This window comes from Thalassophryne amazonica, chromosome 7 (genome assembly GCF_902500255.1).
Source record: "Thalassophryne amazonica chromosome 7, fThaAma1.1, whole genome shotgun sequence".
NCBI lineage: Eukaryota > Metazoa > Chordata > Actinopteri > Batrachoidiformes > Batrachoididae > Thalassophryne > Thalassophryne amazonica.
Window position 1 is genome coordinate 94,229,969 of NC_047109.1, and position 20,316 is coordinate 94,250,284.

The 20,316-nt window shown below is 45.2% G+C and overlaps 1 protein-coding gene across 1 annotated transcript in view; it reads left to right on the top strand.

Annotated features, from left to right (window-relative positions):
- zgc:66448 (uncharacterized protein LOC327401 homolog) overlaps nucleotides 1-19,777 on the top strand; it is a 39,957-nt gene extending 20,180 nt beyond the window's left edge. Inside the window, exon 2 of the mRNA XM_034175120.1 lies at nucleotides 16,767-19,777. Within this exon, the coding sequence (XP_034031011.1) occupies nucleotides 16,908-18,830 (1,923 nt within the window). The 5' untranslated portion in view covers nucleotides 16,767-16,907 and the 3' untranslated portion in view covers nucleotides 18,831-19,777. The remainder of the gene's footprint in view (nucleotides 1-16,766) is intronic.
- Nucleotides 19,778-20,316: the final 539 nt, after the last annotated feature.

The window sequence follows — 20,316 nt, forward strand, 5'->3', positions numbered from 1 at the left end:
CTTCTAGTCCCTGCCAGTACTCTAGCTGCAGCATTTTTAATTAACTGAAGGCTTTTCAGGGAACTTTAAGGACAACCTGATAATAATGAATTACAATAGTCCAGCCTAGAGGAAATAAATGCATGAATTAGTTTTTCAGCATCACTCTGAGACAAGACCTTTCTAATTTTAGAGATATTGTGCAAATGCAAAAAAGCAGTCCTACATATTTGTTTAATATGCGCATTGAATGACATATCCTGATCAAAAATGACTCCAAGATTTCTCACAGTATTACTAGAGGTCAGGGTAATGCCATCCAGAGTAAGGATCTGGTTAAACACCATGTTTCTAAGATTTGTGGGGCCAAGTACAATAACTTCAGTTTTATCTGAGTTTAAAAGCAGGAAATTAGAGGTCATCCATGTCTTTATGTCTGTAAGACAATCCTGCAGTTTAGCTAATTGGTGTGTGTCCTCTGGCTTCATGGATAGATAAAGCTGGGTATCATCTGCATAACAATGAAAATTTAAGCAATGCTGTCTAATAATACTGCCTAAGGGAAGCATGTATAAAGTGAATCAAATTGGTCCTAGCACAGAACCTTGTGGAACTCCATAATTAACCTTAGTCTGTGAAGAAGATTCCCCATTTACATGAACAAATTGTAATCTATTAGATAAATATGATTCAAACCACCGCAGCGCAGTGCCTTTAATACCTATGGCATGCTCTAATCTCTGTAATAAAATTTTATGGTCAACAGTATCAAAAGCAGCACTGAGGTCTAACAGAACGAGCACAGAGATGAGTCCACTGTCTGAGGCCATAAGAAGATCATTTGTAACCTTCACTAATGCTGTTTCTGTACTATGATGAATTCTAAACCCTGACTGAAACGCTTCAAATAGACCATTCCTCTGCAGATGATCAGTTAGCTGTTTTACAACTACCCTTTCAAGAATTTTTGAGAGAAAAGGAACGTTGGAGATTGGCCTATAATTAGCTAAGATAGCTGGGTCAAGTGATGGCTTTTTAAGTAATGGTTTAATTACTGCCACCTTAAAAGCCTGTGGTACATAGCCAACTAATAAAGATAGATTGATCATATTTAAGATCGAAGCATTAATTAATGGTAGGGCTTCCTTGAGCAGCCTGGTAGGAATGGGGTCTAATAGACATGTTGATGGTTTGGAGGAAGTAACTAATGAAAATAACTCAGACAGAACAATCGGAGAGAAAGAGTCTAACCAAATACCGGCATCACTGAAAGCAGCCTAAGAGAACGATATGTCTTTGGGATGGTTATGAGTAATTTTTTCTCTAATAGTTAAAATTTTATTAGCAAAGAAAGTCATGAAGTCATTACTAGTTAAAGTTAAAGGAATACTCGGCTCAATAGAGCTCTGACTCTTTGTCAGCCTGGCTACAGTGCTGAAAAGAAACCTGGGGTTGTTCTTATTTTCTTCAATTAGTGATGAGTAGTAAGATGGCCTAGCTTTACGGAGGGCTTTTTTATAGAGCAACAGACACTTTTTCCAGGCTAAGTGAAGATCTTCTAAATTAGTGAGATGCCATTTCCTCTCCAACTTACGGGTTATCTGCTTTAAGCTGCGAGTTTGTGAGTTATACCACGGAGTCAGGCACTTCTGATTTAAGGCTCTCTTTTTCAGAGGAGCTACAGCATCCAAAGTTGTCCTCAATGAGGATATAAAACTATTGACGAGATAATCTATCTCACTCACAGAGTTTAGGTAGCTACTCTGCCCTGTGTTGGTATATGGCATTGGAGAACATAAAGAAGGAATCATATCCTTAAACCTCGTTACAGCGCTTTCTGAAAGACTTCTACTGTAATGAAACTTATTCCCCACTGCTGGGTAGTCCATCAGAGTAAATGTAAATGTTATTAAGAAATGATCAGACAGAAGGGGGTTTTCAGGGAATACTGTTAAGTCTTCAATTTCCATACCATAAGTCAGAACAAGATCTAAGGTATGATTAAAGTGGTGGGTGGACTCATTTACATTTTGAGCAAAGCCAGTCGAGTCTAACAATAGATTAAATGCAGTGTTGAAGCTGTCATTCTCAGCATCTGTGTGGATGTTAAAATCGGCCACTATAATTATCTTATCTGAGCTAAGCACTAAGTCAGACAAAAGGTCCGAAAATTCACAGAGAAACTCATAGTAACAACCAGGTGGACGATAGAGAACAACAAATAAAATTGGTTTTTGGGACTTCCAATTTGGATGGACAAGACTAAGAGTCAAGCTTTCAAATGAATTAAAGCTCTGTCTGGGTTTTTGATTAATTAATAAGCTGGAGTGGAAGATTGCTGGTAATCCTCCGCCTCGGCCCATGCTACGAGCGTTCTGGCAGTTAGTGTGACTCGGGGGTGTTGACTCATTTAAACTAACATATTCATCCTGTTGTAACCAGGTTTCTGTAAGGCAGAATAAATCAATATGTTGATCAATTATTATATCATTTACTAACAGGGACTTAGAAGAGAGAGATCTAATGTTTAATAGACCACATTTAACTGTTTTAGTCTGTGGTGCAGTTGAAGGTGCTATATTATTTTTTCTTTTTGAATTTTTATGCTTAAATAGATTTTTGCTGGTTATTGGTGGTCTGGGAGCAGGCACCGTCTCTATGGGGATGGGGTAATGAGGGGATGGCAGGGGGAGAGAAGCTGCAGAGAGGTGTGTAAGACTACAACTCTGCTTCCTGGTCCCAACTCTGAATAGTCACGGTTTGGAGGATTTAAGAAAATTGGCCAGATTTCTAGAAATGAGAGCTGCTCCATCCAAAGTGGGATGGATGCCGTCTCTCCTAACAAGACCAGGTTTTCCCCAGAAGCTTTGCCAATCATCTATGAAGCCCACCTCATTTTTTGGACACCACTCAGACAGCCAGCAATTCAGGGAGAACATGTGGCTAAACATGTCACTCCCGGTCCGATTGGGGAGGGGCCCAGAGAAAACTACAGAGTCCGACATTGTTTTTGCAAAGTTACACACCGATTCAATATTAATTTTAGTGACTTCCAATTGGCGTAACCGGGTGTCATTACTGCCGACGTGAATTACAATCTTACCAAATTTACGCTTAGCCTTAGCCAGCAGTTTCAAATTTCCTTTAGTGTTGCCTGCTCTGGCCCCCGGAAGACAATTGACTATGGTTGCTGGTGTCGCTAACTTCACATTTCTCAAAACAGAGTCGCCAATAACCAGAGTTTGTTCCTCAGCGGGTGTGTCGCCGAGTGGGGAAAAACGGTTAGAGATGTGAACGGGTTGGCGGTGTACACAGGGCTTCTGTTTAGGACTACGCTTCCTCCTCACAGTCACCCAGTTGGCCTGCTTTCCCGGCTGCTCGGGATCTGCTGGAGGGGAACTAACAGCGGCTAAGCTACCTTGGTCCGCACCAACTACAGGGGCCTGGCTAGCTGTAGGATTTTCCAAGGTGCGGAGCCGAGTCTCCAATTCGCCCAGCCTGGCCTCCAAAGCTACGAATAAGCTACACTTATTACAAGTACCATTACTGCTAAAGGAGGCCGAGGAATAACTAAACATTTCACACCCAGAGCAGAAAAGTGCGGGAGAGACAGGAGAAGCCGCCATGCTAAATCGGCTAAGAGCTAGTAGCTGCGCTAAGGTAGCGGATTCCTAAAAACACACAAAGTGAATAATGTGTAAATAATTTAGAGGTGATTCAGCAGAGGGAGTGCTTTAGTTAAGGCACGTGAAGATTACACTGTGAAACAAATCGTTATCTAGTTAACTAGATCAATCTAACTGCTGTGCTCCGGAACAGGAAGTGATACAATACCGCAGTGAGAGCCAACCACCAGTAGAGGCAGTCAACATTAGTTGAAGTGCTATAATTGGCCTAATCCTCACCAACAATGTTTATAGCTATTATTCCTGATTTCCATTTCAGATGGCTTTGTTAAAATATTTGTTTCCGAATGGGGACCATCTGGCATCATGCATGCGACTGAACATTAATGGGCTGCCTCTTGGAGAATTTGTTTATGACCAGGACTTGGTTATTATCATAATACTAGAAAAATTAAATTCACCCCAGGGTTCTCTCCAGCACAGTTGAGCATAGGGGGCCCCTTTCCTGTGATTTAGATCCCCTACGCTATGATTTGGGCGCCTGCGCTGTGATTCAAACAGCGTAGGGAGGCGTTCCTGTTTTTGTTGTTTGTTTTCTTTTTTAAAGGACATGTCACATGTTATTTAACATCCCAGTTAGCAACACAAAAGTATTCATGACTGTAAGTCTATTCACGCACATGCGGTAATAATTAGTTGTCGCTGATGTATTTTATTTGCTCCTTTTGTGAAGCGTCGTGTGTTCCCGAAAAAAGCAGAAGTTAAAAAGCGAAACACTCAGTCTGCAAGTCATAACCACAAAATTAATGAAGAAAAAGCAGAAGAAAAAGTGACGGACATCACCTTGCTGGGAGGAGCTTTTTTCAACGACTGTTCGTCAGTAAGGCCGGACGGAGCTGTGGCTCACCCGGCCACAGACCTACACCAGTCAGTCAGACAGAGAGCCAGCAGCCAGTGTTACCGGCCAAACACACTCACTCCGAGTTTCTTCACTTTTGAGTATATACGAGGGCTGTCAATAAAGTATAGGTCCTTTTTATTTTTTTAAAAAACTATATGGATTTCATTCATATGTTTTTACGTCAGACATGCTTGAACCCTCGTGTGCATGCGTGAGTTTTTCCACGCCTGTCGGTGACGTCATTCGCCTGTGAGCACTACTTATGGGAGGAGTCGTCCAGCCCCTCGTCAGAATTCCTTTGTCTGAGAAGTTGCTGAGAGACTGGTGCTTTGTTTGATCAAAATTTTTTCTAAACCTGTGAGACACATCGAAGTGGACATGGTTCGAAAATTTAAGCTGGTTTTCAGTGAAAATTTTAACGGCTGATGAGAGATTTTGAGGTGATACTGTCGCTTTAAGGACTTCCCGCGGTGCGAGACGTCGCGCAGCGCTCTCATGTGCCGTCGTCAGCCTGTTTCAAGCTGAAAACCTCCACATTTCAGGCTCTATTGATCCAGGACGTCGTGAGAGAACAGAGAAGTTTCAGAAGAAATCGGTTTCAGCATTTTATCTGGATATTCCACTGTTAAAGGAGATTTTTTTTTAATGAAAGACGTGCGGACGGGTCCACGCCTCCGTGTTGATAACCATTTTTAAAATCCAGGTGGCTTTTGATGGCTTTCAGTGGAGTGAGTATATGAGAAATTGTTTAACAGCTGGACATGTTCCAACTTGTCCTTAAGGCTTCCAACAGAGGTGTTTTTCCTGTGGCGGAGCGTTGCGGCGGCTGCGAGTCGACGCAGCAATCCATCCGCACGTCTTTCATTTAAAAACATCTCCTTTAACAGTGGAATATCCGGATAAAATGCTGAAACCGACTTCTTCTGAAACTTCTCTGTTCTCTCACGACGTCCTGGATCAATAGAGCCTGAAATGTGGAGGTTTTCAGCTTGAAACAGGCTGACGATGGCGCCTGAGAGCGCTGCACGACGTCTCGCACCGTGGGAAGTCCTTAAAGCGACAGTATCACCTCAAAATCTCTCATCAGCCGTTAAAATTTTCACCGAAAACCAGCTTAATTTTTCGAACCGTGTCCACTTCGATGTGTCTCACAGGTTTAGAAAACATTTTGATCAAACAAAGCGCCAGTCTCTCAGCAACTTCTCAGACAAAGGAATTCCGATGAGGAGCTGGACGACTCCTCCCACAAGTAGTGCTCACAGGCGAATGACGTCACCGACAGGCGTGGAAAAACTCACGCATGCGCACGAGGGTTCAAGCATGTCTGACGTAAAAACATATGAATGAAATCCATATAGTTTTTGAAAAAAATAAAAAGGACCTATACTTTATTGACAGACCTTGTATATATACACACACACAGTTTGAGCAACGGAGGTTCTGCAGATTTGTCTGAGGTGAGTATTCAAAAATAAAACATGACATTACTGCACCACTTAAGTTTTTATTAGCTAATGTTAGCTTAGCGTTTAGCTGCAGGCTGTTGAATCAATCACTGTTGAGCTGAGTGAACATTTTATTTTCCTAAATTGTTTGAGCTATTTTTATTTTTACCAAATAAAGCTACACGGTTTTTTAATGGTTACTGCTCTGACTACAAGAAAAGTGTCAACTTTAAATAACAGATTTTTTTTTTTCCTATCCAGTAATCAGACAAAGAAAATAGCACAACACTGTTTCTTGTTTCTTTATATTGAAAGGAACCTATTTCTTGACTTATCCCATATCAGGAACATTTCAACATTTGCTGTGCAGAGAACTTTGTGAATACAAATGCACTTCAAAAACATCCAGTGGAGCTGAACACCAAAACCTAAAGTCCAGACGGAAGAAGAGAACATCTCTGCTCTTCAGAATATGAGAAAAGTGTCTCCAAAAACTCCATCAAGAGGCTCAAGCTGAGGAAGAGACCATCTGTTTAAATGTCCTGAGAGTCCAGCTCACCTGTTGCCTCTGAAAACTCACACCTGCTTCTACACTTCAGAATAAAACAAAAGCTCTTTAAAGAGTAACTGTTTTCATTATTTGATAAAGGTGTTTCCTTTTACATTTTAACATTACATGAATGAATCATTAAACATGTCCATGAAGTCAAAGGTCAGTCAGAAATTCACATGCACAGGTAGAAGAAGCTCTGCCACAAAGCATTCACAATCACTACAATTGTCAAATACATATTTTAATAATTACTCTGTCCTGATTACAGTAAAATCAGTCACACAGTCAACAAGGACATAATTAAATATTGGAATGACTAAGTAAAAAAATAATTTCATCATAAGATTTTATGTCACACTTAGAAATCCTAATTAACAGACACACTGCAGTCATTACATCATCTCCTGTTGTGTTTATAATAAATATGTATATTTATTTACTGTGTGTTTTGTTTTTTGTTTTGTCTTGGTTGAAATGCATATATAAGTGAATGAATCTACCAGACTTGAAAATGGAAACATTTGTCTAAAAATAAATGCCCAAGTTCCTTATAATGTTAATCAAGAAATAATCTAATTTGAAATGACAACAGATTATGGTTTTAATTTACAAATGAATGGTTTCTAAAGAATCACTTTTTTTTTTGTACTTGGATCTGTTTTAATTCCAAGTTTTCTAATGCAAGAAATGTTTTTTAACTTCAAATTGTACAGTAATGAGAAATTAACCTTGAAGTAAAAAAAACATTTGTAATGATTTTCTTTAGAAAACTGCTGTGTATTAGTAAACACCTTCACTAATTTAGAGTCGAGGTCACTAGGCAGTGGTGGGTTTGCAGGGCTGGCTGTGGCACAGCGGTGTGCCGTGGCCACCCACGGCAGTCTGCCACCTGCCATCTTTTACCCTGCTTTTAATGCAACACTTTCTCTTTGCACACTTAGGGGGTCATACACAGCAAGGGAGATTAATTGTAACAACTATGGGGGGGTTGGTAGGTAGGGCGAGTGTGGTGCGTGGGGTTGGCCCCGGGTGGCTGTGGATGTCTGGGGTAGGGGGTCTGCCTCGCCGGTTCTGCTGTGGTCCCCTGGCCCTGCTCTGGGCCTGTGGGGCCCGGAGTCATGCAGCCCGTTGTGAGGGTGGGTGGGGGTGGTGGGGCGCTGGTGTTGGCACTGGGGGGCTGGCAGCCGCTGGGGGGAGGGGGGGGTCGTGGTGTCCGCGGGATGGGTCTCACTCGGGCAGTCTCCTGGTCATGGGCTGTGGTGGCTGGGTGGGATCTGGGGTGGGGGTAGGTTGGGGGGGGGGGGGCACCGCTGGCTGCGCTGGGGAGCCTGGCTGTTGGGGGGCCTTGTGCTCTTCCTGGCCCCGGGGTCAGGCCTCGCCTCTTGTCTGGGGGCTGGACCCCGCCCTCATGTGACTCGGTGGTCCCTACCTTGTGCTTTGGATTTAGTTGCGGTGGCTCCTTTGCTCCCACGTCCTTGCCGCCGCTCGCTCCCGCCCTTGGGGGCCATGGCCCGGGTGGTGTGGTTCAGGGGCTCCCCCTATTGGTGGGCCCATGCCGGCGCCCTGTGTGCTTCCCTTGGGTGTGGGGCGAATCCCTGCGGCATTGTGGGGTGGGGGTGCTGTCGGGGGTGCGTTCCGGCGCCGTCGGGCCACTCCCCTGTTGGTTTGCTGTGCTGCCCGGTGGCTGCGGGGGCTGCCTTTCCTGGCCCCCGTGCCCTTCTGCTGCCCCTTTTCTCCTGGCTCCCCCGGGGCCCTGCGTCCTGGACCCACTTCCGTTGTCGCTCACGGCCGGCCGCGTGGCTTCTGATATGCCGGAGTGGTCCATGTCATATGGTAAGGTTGTGTACTCTTGTCTTGGCCCAACACACCAGCCACAGCAGTGATCGGATATTTAGCTGTGATCTTGGTCTCTGTGTGTGGATGGTCACGTGTTTGTGGCCATCACCACAGTTCGGTTTTTGGGTGCTCTTAAGAGGATTAACACTACGGTGCTCTGGATTAGGGCGTGGATGCTCACTACTTAGAAAACAGACTGTTGCTGTCACTGTTTGTTCATGTGTGGTTGTTTGTTATGGTATGTTGTATGGTTGGGGCCCCGTCTCCTCGGTGTCTAACGTCACAGTTATTGTCTTCACCACTCATCTCTCGTTCTTGTCTGTCTTTGTGTTGTTTTGGTGGTCGGCCCTTCCTGATAGAAGCTGTCGGTTGGCTTTGAGTAGGATGTTGTAGGCTGATCAGGAAGAGCGGATGGGGGTCACACACACACCACATTCACTCATGTACTACATACCTTCTGTCTTGCAAGAATAAACTGCATATATGTGTATTAATGTTCATAAATGGTTCTGCCAGTGTGGCATTTACCATTACTATATATGCAGACAGAGGGGAAAAAAAACCAACAACAAAAAAAAATGCTGTGTATAAATTAGCAGTTGTGATGTTCCTCTGACACACATCATGTCTTACATGTTTTTGTCTAATGCCTTGTATCTTTTGGCTTTAAAGTAAGGCTGTAACAAAGATAAAAAATCTTGGGCTTCACAAAATTTAGTCAGTACAGTTAATTTAGGGAAATAGTGTTTCATGGGGTTATAAATTTCAAAATTTTCCAGTGGGATGCCCCCAGACTCTCCTGTAATACTCACATCTGCAGCACTCACCACGTGCCTATGCCATGCCAAGTTCTCCTCTATGCTGTGAAAACCCTGCACTCAACAAGGCTGCGAGCTTGGCTACTGAGGCATTTGGTGTTTTGGTGAAAGAAAACCCTCCTCTGTCCCACTTCATCATGAAGTTGTATAACTGGGGATACTATATATATATATATATATATATATCACCCACAGGATTCAAACCCGTGCCTTCCAAAAGCTCTGCTTGCCAGTTGGAAACTTTACCAGTGAGCTACCATTGCTGTCCTGTGAGAGGAGCTGGAAACTGCCTCATATCAGGAAGCACATGGATGTATTTTAAAAATAACTAAATAAATAAAAATGACACACCATATAAAAACAGCGCATTGTATTAAATCCCTCTCATCAAGCAGGCAATACAACTATGATCAGTCTGTTCTTCTGTAGATCACCCATGGTCACTGATGCACAGTCATGAAATGACATGAATGAGAAGCAGTTCGCTCATCTCATTCATGTCCACATTTGCTGGCGCGTGTCCTGCCGACAGCACGCCGCAGGACACTGCATCATGTGGAACAGAGCTCACGTGGGTGACGTGAAAGTCAGATCGCCTTCTGCATGTTATGATCTGATGGTCCGTTTCAACCTGGGGACAGCCTGTCCATGTGCGCACGCTCACTCGCTGCAGCCATGGTGAAATATGTTTTTATTTATGTGCACTTGATGACAGCAAACAGACATACGCGCATCACAGTGGTCAGTTGTTAGTCCATGTCCGTCCAAACACAGTACTGTCCAGCTGGGATGTCCAGAATGACAGATCTCCACACCTGCTTCAGTGGGTGGCCACACCTCCTGTCAGTTTTTAGCGAACACACCAAAGCCACACTCGTGGGGCACTTAGACAGATTTCACTGCCAGTATGACAATGATTGTCTGCAGACTGTTGACATGCTAAGAATGCGAATGGGCACACATTTCCTAAGTTCCATGCGAGTGGTGTTAGATGTCCATGCGTGTCACCTGGAATTTGGCCAACACCTGCGACGAGAAGGTTCGATGGGCTCATACAGTGCACACTCTGTCAGCCACTGGCGTGTGCAAATAGTTGTAGCAACAGGTCTACGAGGTGTTGGAAGCAGCTACGAAATTACACGGTTTACATACGATTCCTGCTTTATGCGCACTTAACACGCAATTCGACCAAATGCACACTAGGGGGGAAGGGGCCTTACAATTTGTATCGCCGTGATTTTATTGCCACAGTTTCCAGGGCAGTAAAATTGATAGAAGTGTATGATTTATCAGCCCTAATTTTTGTTGTATCTCATGAGGGCTGGTTTACGAGTATAGGGCAGATTTTTGTTGTTTATATATATGTGTGTGTGTGTATATATGTATACACTGAAAACCCTTCCAAGATGGTGCCACGTGAAGGCGCCCTGGTATTCTGGTGCTGTTTTTGTGCGTGAATCGTGTGTCATCGTGTCCCTATACCCGCGAGGAGCTTCTAAACATCAAATCAACACCCACAGACATTATGCCAGTTTTTTTAGTGCCTGCAGCTGAACTGGTTCACTTTTTGGCCAAAAAAGTGAGACGACGGCGGAGAGGGAAACGCGCTGGAGCTCTCGTGCGCCTCAGACGAAGGGGCATGCGCACGCCCCTACCTGGGATATTTCTCTCCAACGTCCGCTCACTCCACAACAAGATGGATGAGCTGGCACTGCTGATGAAGAAGAATAGAGATTTCTCCTCATCTTGTGTACTGTGCTTCACGGAGACGTGGTTAAATGCACAGACACCGGACTGTGTACTCCAACTAGAGGGATTCCAACTCCTCCGCGCAGACAGAGACCGAGCACTCTGGTGGAAAAACTAGAGGATGAGGACTCTGCTTCTATATCAACAACGCCTGGTGCTCCGATGTGACTGTGATCTACGAACACTGCTGTCCCTCTCTGGAATATCTCCTCATAAACTGCAGACCGTTCTACTCTCCACGTGAGTTTAACTCTTTCATACTTTGCTCTGTGTATATTCCACCAAGCGCGGACGTGCACGAGGCCGAGCGCGCGCTCGCGGATCAGATTATGAGCGTGGAGAGAGACTTTCCGGACTCTCTTGTTATAATTCTCGGCGATTTTAACAAAGGGAATCTCAGTCAGGAATGACCAAAATACAAACAGTTTGTTAAATGCCTGACCAGAGAAGGGAGCATGTTAGATCATTGTTACACGACAGTGAGTGGCGCCTACCGCGCGGTGGCCCGTGCATCTTTGGGACTCTCAGATCACGTGATGGTCCACTTGATCCCCACGTACAGACAGAGACTAAAACTCTCTAAACCTGTTGTGAGGACGTCTAAAGTGTGGAGCAATGAAGCTGTAGAGGAGCTACGTGCTTGGCCACCACGGATTGGGATATGTTTGAGGCTTCAACAGACAGTCTAGATGACTACACGGACACTGTGACGTCATATGTTCATTTCTGTGAAGACAGCATCATCCCACAGCGTACCAGGGTGAGATATAACAATGACAAGCCCTGGTTCACACCTAAACTCCAGCAGCTCCATCAGCAGAAAGAGGTGGCTTTCAGAGAAGGAGACAGAGACAGCTATAGAGGTGCAAAGTACAGATTTAGCAAGGAGGTGGCAAAGGCTAAATCCATGTACAGTTCACGTCTGCAGCAAAGGTTCTCTGCCAACGACTCGGCCTCTGTGTGGAGGGGGTTGAAAGAGATCAACTACAAGCCCAAAGCACCTCGTTCTATTGACGACCTCAAGCTGGCCAATGACCTGAACGTCTTCTATTCACGGTTTGAAGACAAGGACTCACACCTCCCCACCCCCCACACAACTGGATATTTAAACACTCTGGACCTCCCCCCTCTCACTGCTGCCCTCCCCACTCCCCCTGTTGCCCTCTCGGTCCAAGAGGAGGACGTGAGGAGACATTTCAAAAGGCTGAATCCATGTAAGGCCCCGGACCCAGACTGTGTCTCTCCTGCCACCCTGAGACACTGCGCTGATGAGCTGGCCCCAGTCTTCACGGGGATCTTCAACACCTCCCTGGAGTCATGCCATGTTCCAGTCTGTTTCAAGTCCTCAATCATAGTTCCAGTCCCCAAGAAACCACGCATCACTGGACTTAATGACTACAGGCCTGTGGCTCTCACGTCTGTAGTCATGAAGACCTTAGAATGCCTGGTTGTATCCCACCTGAAGTCCATCACCGACCCCCTCCTGGACCCCCTGCAGTTTGTCTACAGAGCCAACAGGTCTGTAGATGACGCCATAAACCTGGCCCTGCACTCCATCCTGCAGCACCTGGACTCTCCAGGAATCTACGCTAGGATCCTGTTTGTGGACTTCAGCTCTGCATTCAACACCATCCTTCCAGCTTTGCTCCAGGACAAGCTTTCTCTGCTCCACGTGCCCAACTCCACCTGCAGGTGGATCACAGACTTCCTGACGGACCGGAGTCAGCGTGTGAGACTGGGAAAAAATGTCTCGAACACTCGGGTTCTCAGCACAGGATCTCCACAGGGCTGTGTCCTTTCCCCTCTGCTCTTCTCCCTCTACACTAACTGCTGCACCTCCAGCCACGATTCTGTAAAGCTCATCAAGTTTGCGGACGACACCACCCTCATCGGACTCATTTCGGATGGGGATGAGTCTGCCTACAGGAGGGAGGTGGACCGGCTGGTGACCTGGTGCAGCAGCAACAACTTGGAGCCCAACGCCCAGAAAACAGTGGAGATGATCGTGGACTTCAGGAAAGCCACAACCCCCCCGCCCTCCCTCGCCCTCACCAACAGCCCCATCACCACTGTGGTCTGTCACCGCTTCCTCGGCACCACCATCACCCAGGACCTCAAGTGGGAGTCAACCATCAGCTCCCTCATCAAGAAGGCCCAGCAGAGGATGTACTTCCTGCGGCAGCTGAAGAAGGCCAAGCTGCCTGTCCAGCTGATGGTGCAGTTCTACACGGCCATCATCGAGTCCATCCTCTGCTCCTCCATCACGGTGTGGTACGCCGGGGCCACAGCCAGGGACAGACACAGACTGCAGCGCATTGTGGCCTCTGCTGAGAAGGTGATCGGCTGTAGCCTTCCATCTCTCCACGACCTGCACGTCTCCAGGACTGTGGGCCGAGCAGGTCGGATCACAGCTGACCCTTCTCACCCTGCACACGGTCTGTTCAAACCACTCCCCTCGGGCAGGAGGCTACAGTCCATCCAGACCAGAACCTCCCGCCATAAGAACAGTTTCTTCCCCTCTGCCGTTAGACTCATGAACTCCTCATAACTCAGTCATTTTAAGCTTAACTCTGTCACTTTATCATTTTATCACGGGTCACTTTAGACAGTGTACTTTGGTTTTTAATTGCACTCCTCCCACTGCACTGTTTTTTCTGTTTCTCTGTTGCACACAGCCTTTCATATTTCATATTTCTTTTTTTTTTTATCTTATATTTTATCTTATTTTGACACATATGTTATATTTTATCTTAGCATTTTATCTCTTCTTAATGTTGCACCATTGTACCAAAGCAAATTCCTAGTCTGTGAATCCTGTTCACTGGCAATGGCAATAAACTTCTTCTGATTCTGATTCTGATATATATGAATACACTGTATTTGCCTGTCGAGGGCCCAGGGCCAAGCATCAGCTAAATCACCTTTTTTGAAGAAAGTTTGTTAAACAGCCACCTGAAATTTAAATTAAATTACATTAAAATTTAATGAATGAGAAAATAACAAATATACACAATCAGGTACGTTATCTGTGATATATTTTTTTATTTGTGATGAAATAGACATTCTATGAAATTAGCATTCCAATGTCCATGATCTTATAAATCGTAGATTTCCACTGAAATGTTGTCCCCATTTAATGGAAATCTAGGATTTTCTCTACACAGCAACACTATCATCTCCAACCGATATGTGGACACTTTGCAAAAGCTGTGTGCACGGTGGAAGCATGTTAGTCCTGGAAATGACAATTCTTCAGCATGCCATTTCTTGTCTACCACACACGTGGACAAACAGGAATCAATGTAGGATTCAGTTCTTTTCTTCAGATCACTGTTGTGTTCACTGCTTATTTGGTTGTGAGCTCTGTCTATTTTTTTTTTCTCTACAACAAAAATAGCCACAGCAGTTGCCATAATACAAAATGACAGCTGTCCAAGGCCAGAATTCATTGCAAGACTTCCAGTCCAATCCAGATATGTCGGCATATACAGTTGTTAAGGTCTGTTTTTCTAGGGGATCAATACTTATTTCATGCGATAAAATGCAAATTATTTAAAAATCATACAATGTGATTTTCTGGATTTTTTTTTTTTTTTTTTTTTTTAGATTCTGTCTCTCACAGTTGAAGTGTACCTACGATAAAAATTACAGACCTCTCCATTCTTTGTAGGTGGAAAAACCTGCAAAATTGACAGTGGATCAAATACTTATTTCCTCCACTGTAAATGGTAAATGCAGGACGTTTCTGTTGCACTTTCCTGTCTGATTTCATGCTTTGTAATGATGCCTGGTGTTAATTTGTTCACACTGAGGGCAGCATTCAACTGCACTTGGGGTGGGGGGGTGGGGGGGGGTGTAGATATAGGTGTTAAGGAACTTGCACAGGAACTATCGTAATGCATTTCTTATCTGATCAGAGAATTGAACTTTCTGGATCTGGACAAATGCTGGCTTCTTTCAGGTCATGGATGGATTGTGGTCTGTTTTTGGGGCGGCGGGGGTTGGGGGGGGGGTGCTAAAAAACATTAGAACGGGAATTCCCATAGTGTTGACTGCGGACACCTTTTGGGCCTTCTGCTGGGAAGCCATTTGAGGTCCTTAAAAGTAATAAAAACCTCTTTGTGTTTTATAATAATAATAATAATAGTAAATAAAATTTAAAAGTAAAGACCCACTGACACAAGCATGATTTTGATTCGCAGGAGAGTAAACTCATCTTTAATGGTTCCAGACTGAACATGACAGGGGCACTGGCACGTGCAATTGCACAAAGAGAATTTGAAATGTTCAAAAAATCCTTCACGCATAAATGTCATGCTACATGGCGCCATCTGCTCGCCAACACGAAGTGCAGCTCGTTCAAATGAAATAAAGAAGAAGTGAACACGAGCGAGTGGTTGTGTCAGCAGATCACATCAGAGCGCAGCGCTTGTTTGAAGGATTATAACCAGATGTTAAATCTTTCATAAACATACTTTAACCGGTGCAGAGAAAAGGAAAGAAAATGCAACTGTTTTACCAAACCATGACAATGTAAACATGACAAATAATTACCTTTTAGATGGCTCCAAATGCTTTGTCCAGCTCATTCAGTGTGAACGGTGCTGCTGGAGCAGTCCTCTGTGATTCAGGCAGCGCTTAGAGCCATTTTCAACAGACATCTTGCAGAGAAAATGATTAATCCGCTACAAAATAATTATTTTATATAACAGCATCCAGTGTAGAGCGCGTGGCAGGGATGGTAGGAACATATCACGGCATCCAGCTGGGAACACAGCAGGTGGGATCCTCACACGACGTGCATGAATCAAGTCATGCTCGTGTCAATGGGCCTTAAGCCCAACTTTATCTTAAGGCCTACTGGCACATGCATGACTTTGACTCACGCACAAGCACGACCTGTGTCGTACTGGAGAGAAAACTTGTCTTTAATGGGTGCAGACTGAATGTGAGAGGGGTGCCGGTGCGTGCTATTGCTCACAGAGAATTTTGAAATGTTCAAAAAATCTTTCATGCACAAATGTCGTGCTACGTGCTGTGATCTAATCGCCAACACGATGTGCAGCTCGTCAAGTTGAGTAAAGAAGAAGCGATTAGAGCGAGTGGTGACGTCAGCGGATCGCATCAGAGCACAGCTCATCTGAATGTATAACAAGAAGTTAATGTGTTTATAAGCATACTTTAACACCTGCACACAAGAAGGAAAGAACACGCAACTGTTTTATCAAGCCATGACCATGTAAACATGACAAATAATTACCTTTTTAGACGGCTCCAAGTGCTTTCTGCAGGTAGTTAGGCGCGCACGTATGCGAACAGCTCCAGCATCCTCTCTGATTCAGGAAGCGATTAGGACTGTTTTCAGTGGCCAGTTTGCATAAAAATGAATAATCCACCACAAAATAATTATTTTATATACACAGCGTCCAGTGCAGAGCACGTGGCAGGCGGTGGAAAAAAGAATGGCATGGGTGGGGCCATCAGGATGACAGCGTGCTCGTGCGTGAGTCTAAAGTCATGCTCGTGTCAGGGGGCCTTTAGCCCAACTTCATCTTAGTCTCATGTATCAATCAAAATTGTGATTAAAAGTTTGGTTGAGCCACAGAAGATGTTCAGATTTCAAAATGGGCTGCGGCATGCGTAACTTTGGCTGCATCAGGAAATATCTGGAAGCATATTATTCCTAACATGTTTGTGGACCAACAGGGTATATGGACTCAGAATGCCCAATGAATGAAAACTCATATTGAGGTTTCTTAAAACTATGTGGAACCCAATCATCTACCAAATCATTGATTAAATGCTTTACTGTTGCCATCTCTTCTATCAGTATTAACATTTGCACACTTCTCTTTTCCAGACCTCAGCCATGTTACGGGGGAAGCTGAAGAGGTGCAACAGGATCAGTGTGTTGACGCTAACATTACCTCTGATGTAGATGCAGACAAGACTGGGGTGAAAGAAAATTCATGTTCTGGAGAGAGGAGCACAGAGAAGGAGATGGCACCTGTGGGAGACATAGATGGAATAGAGGACATTGTGGATGATGATGATGATGACGACGACGATGCCGATGATGATGATGATGATGATGACAGTGACGATAGTGAAGAGCCAGACCAAGGGGTCGAAGATGATACAACAGCAGAATCAGAAAAGTGGGGGTTTAAATGTAAGGAATGTGGAGAAAAGTTCAAGCGACGGGAGACATTTAATCTACACCGTCATTTTCACGCACATGAAGATGAGCTCACAACCCTTACCTGCAAAGAATGCGGCCTTACCTTTCAGCATCGCAGCATCCTCATTAAACACAGAAATGAACATAAAGTGAAAGAAGAACAAATAGTTCCTGCAAAGAAAGAGGCGTTCATGAAAGAGCAGGGTAGGTACGAATGTGCAGAATGCGAAAAGATCTTCATGACAGTCGATAAGCTGAGGCTCCACAACTGCAGCAATAGCTCAGATAAGCCTTACCACTGCCCTCTGTGTCGCAGAGAATTCCACTTAAAGTCTTCTGTCACCAGGCACATGGTGACCCATTCCCGGGACAGCGTTTTTGCATGCCAAGAGTGTGATCACATCTTCACAAACAACATAGCTCTGCGCAACCACCAGCGATCTCATGCTGCCCTGAAACCTTACGAATGCCCCGAATGTGGCATGGTTTTTAAACATTACTCTGTCATGGAAGACCATCGCCGCAAGCATACAGACAGCACTCGCTCTCACCTGTGCAACATCTGTGGTAAGAGCTTCAAGTATAGCAGCCTTCTGCATCAGCATCAGTACCTGCACACAGGTCAGAAGCCTTTCAGTTGCCCGGAATGTGGTAAACGTTTTGCCTTTGCCCAGAACATGAAGGCGCACTGTCGTCAGCATAGATTGCGCAAAAATAATTCTCTGCCCTGCAGTGAGCCGAGCAGCAAGCAAGCTCCTGTGTCTGAGCAGGAGACCGTGAAAAGACCAGGAAAAGAAAACACAAACCAAAGCGAGGAACACAAACAATCATACAGCTGTCCCCTTTGTCGAGAGAACTACGACACACCGGCTAGCCTAAGAACCCACATGCGTATTCATGAGACAGAGTATGAGAAATTGGACAAATCAAACAGAGCTCCTAAGGAGTTTAACAAGAACTGGGACAAAGGGCACACATGTCCTCAGTGCCCGAGTATTTTTCGTGAGGTGACAAGCTTGCATATGCATGTGTTAAGTGCCCATAGTTCTGCACAATATTTAGAACAGGTTAAAGCATTGCCTATAAAACAAACTTTTCCCGTAAGCAGTGATGACGTACAAGCAAACTGGAACAGTGATGGCATAAGTATTAAGTCATACAAATGCCCTGAGTGTGGAAAATTGTTCAGGCATCGCTCAGTGTTAGAGTTGCATATGCGCATACATTCCAAGGACAAGCCTTACCAGTGCAAAGTGTGTGGCAAAAGCTTTCGATTCAGTAGCTACTTACAGCAACATCTCATCATCCACACAGGCAAAAAGCCCTACAAATGTCCAGACTGTGGGAAGGACTTTGCCTTCTTACAAAACATGAAGACCCATCAAAGGTTGCATCAGGAAAAACCATTCCGTTGTACCAGCTGCCGTAAAGGTTACAGTGATGAGATCCAGTTACAGCAACACATGCTGTCGCATAACGGTGACAAGCCTCACAAGTGTGACCTTTGTGACAAAAGCTTTGGATTAGCCTATCTGCTTCGTGATCACATGAACACTCATACAGGTGAAAGACCTCATCGTTGTGAGGAGTGTCACAAAACCTTTTCCTGGTTTAGCAGTCTTCTTGTTCACCAAAAGATACACGCACGCAAACGCCAAGGTTTCAACCAGTACAGTTCTTTACCAGCGGGTATGAAGATAAGAGGCAGGGGAAGCAGGGGAAGAAGAGGGGGTCGGCTCTAGTTGGGGTTGGTCTAGACCACTGGGAGGGTCAGGGCTAGTTACTTCTAACCCAAATATCCAGTGTCGCTGTGAGAGACCATGAGTTGCACAGAAGAGCATTTCAGCCACAATCTCCCATGGTGTCCCCTCATGTGGATGTACAAGCCAGACAGCAGAAGAACAGTGGCCAACCAAGAAAACCGTCTGTTACCTGTCCAGTGGAAGGTGGATGGTGGTGACGGTAATGCCCATTGCATCGTCACAGCAGCCACATTTGACTCCGCAACAGACACAGTTTGACAGCTCATCACAACCAGGTCCACAACAGCACCATCAGAGAACTTCAGGCTGGGCTGAAAGTGCTTCAGTATCTCAGACAGGCCCCAAATCGGTTCAAAGTTTAGAGACTGCACAAATGAAAAACAGTGTTGTCAGTTCCCTCCCCACAGTTGTGCCAAAAAAATCCAGTCCATCAGCAGTGAATGAGCTTGAGCAACACAGACAACAAAAACTTGTTGCTTGGAGTAGCACAACTTCATCTACTGCTGTACCTTCCGTAAGCTCTTTACAACGAGAATTTACCATGCCCGCCACATACATGGATGGGGCGGCATTGTGGAGCGTCAGACCTACTCCAGTACCACCAAGTACACTTAGCTCTCCAAATAAGCTGGGCCAAGAGCTACAACTGTGTAGATGGGCAAATGCCCCAATGCCAGCCCAAATTGAGCCACCTGCACCTCCTAAAAAAGATGACCGACTCTGGGACATAAATAATCCTCAAGTAATGCCGTCGACTGTTAACAGCTAGAGAAGCCGTGGAACGGATGCGAGACGCAAAAGCATTGGGCTTCAGGCTTAGCAGGTGCATCCACCTCAGCTCAAATAGACCAAAGCAGTGCTATGCCAATTTCAACTTCTGTATCTCATGGCCTAAGTAGCACCTTGTGGGACCTCCCACCACCACCAGGAATTCCAAAGGACTATAAGCCCCTCTGAGAAACTAGTGGTAATCATGATTTCCAGCTACAGCAAAAGCAAGTGTCACCATCTTGGGCCAGTGTACAGAGTCAGACTTCCTCACAAAAGCTTCCCATCTCTTTACAATACGAGCCCCATCGTTTTGCCCAAGGGATCGGAGCACCAGTATGGGGCTTCCAGACTAATCCTGTGGGTCCACAAACCCTGCTCGCTGGACAACTCAAGCCAGGGAATGGACAGGAGCTGCGCAAGCAAACAACCAATGGTAACAGGCACTCAAATAATCCTAAATCAACCTTCTCCCTTTTTCTCACCTCCACTTGCTCCGCTTCCTCCTCTTGCTTTGCCTGGTCCTCACCTCTTCACTCTGTCGCAGTTTGGTGCACTTCCCAGACCTCCACACCCAAATATCTTTTTTACACCACAGGCAGTCATGAACGAGAGGCCGCATATGCCCCAGACCCTGCCCCTACCTCAACTTGCCCCGCGCACAGAAACTCACAAACTGGGACCCCGTTTGCCTTTT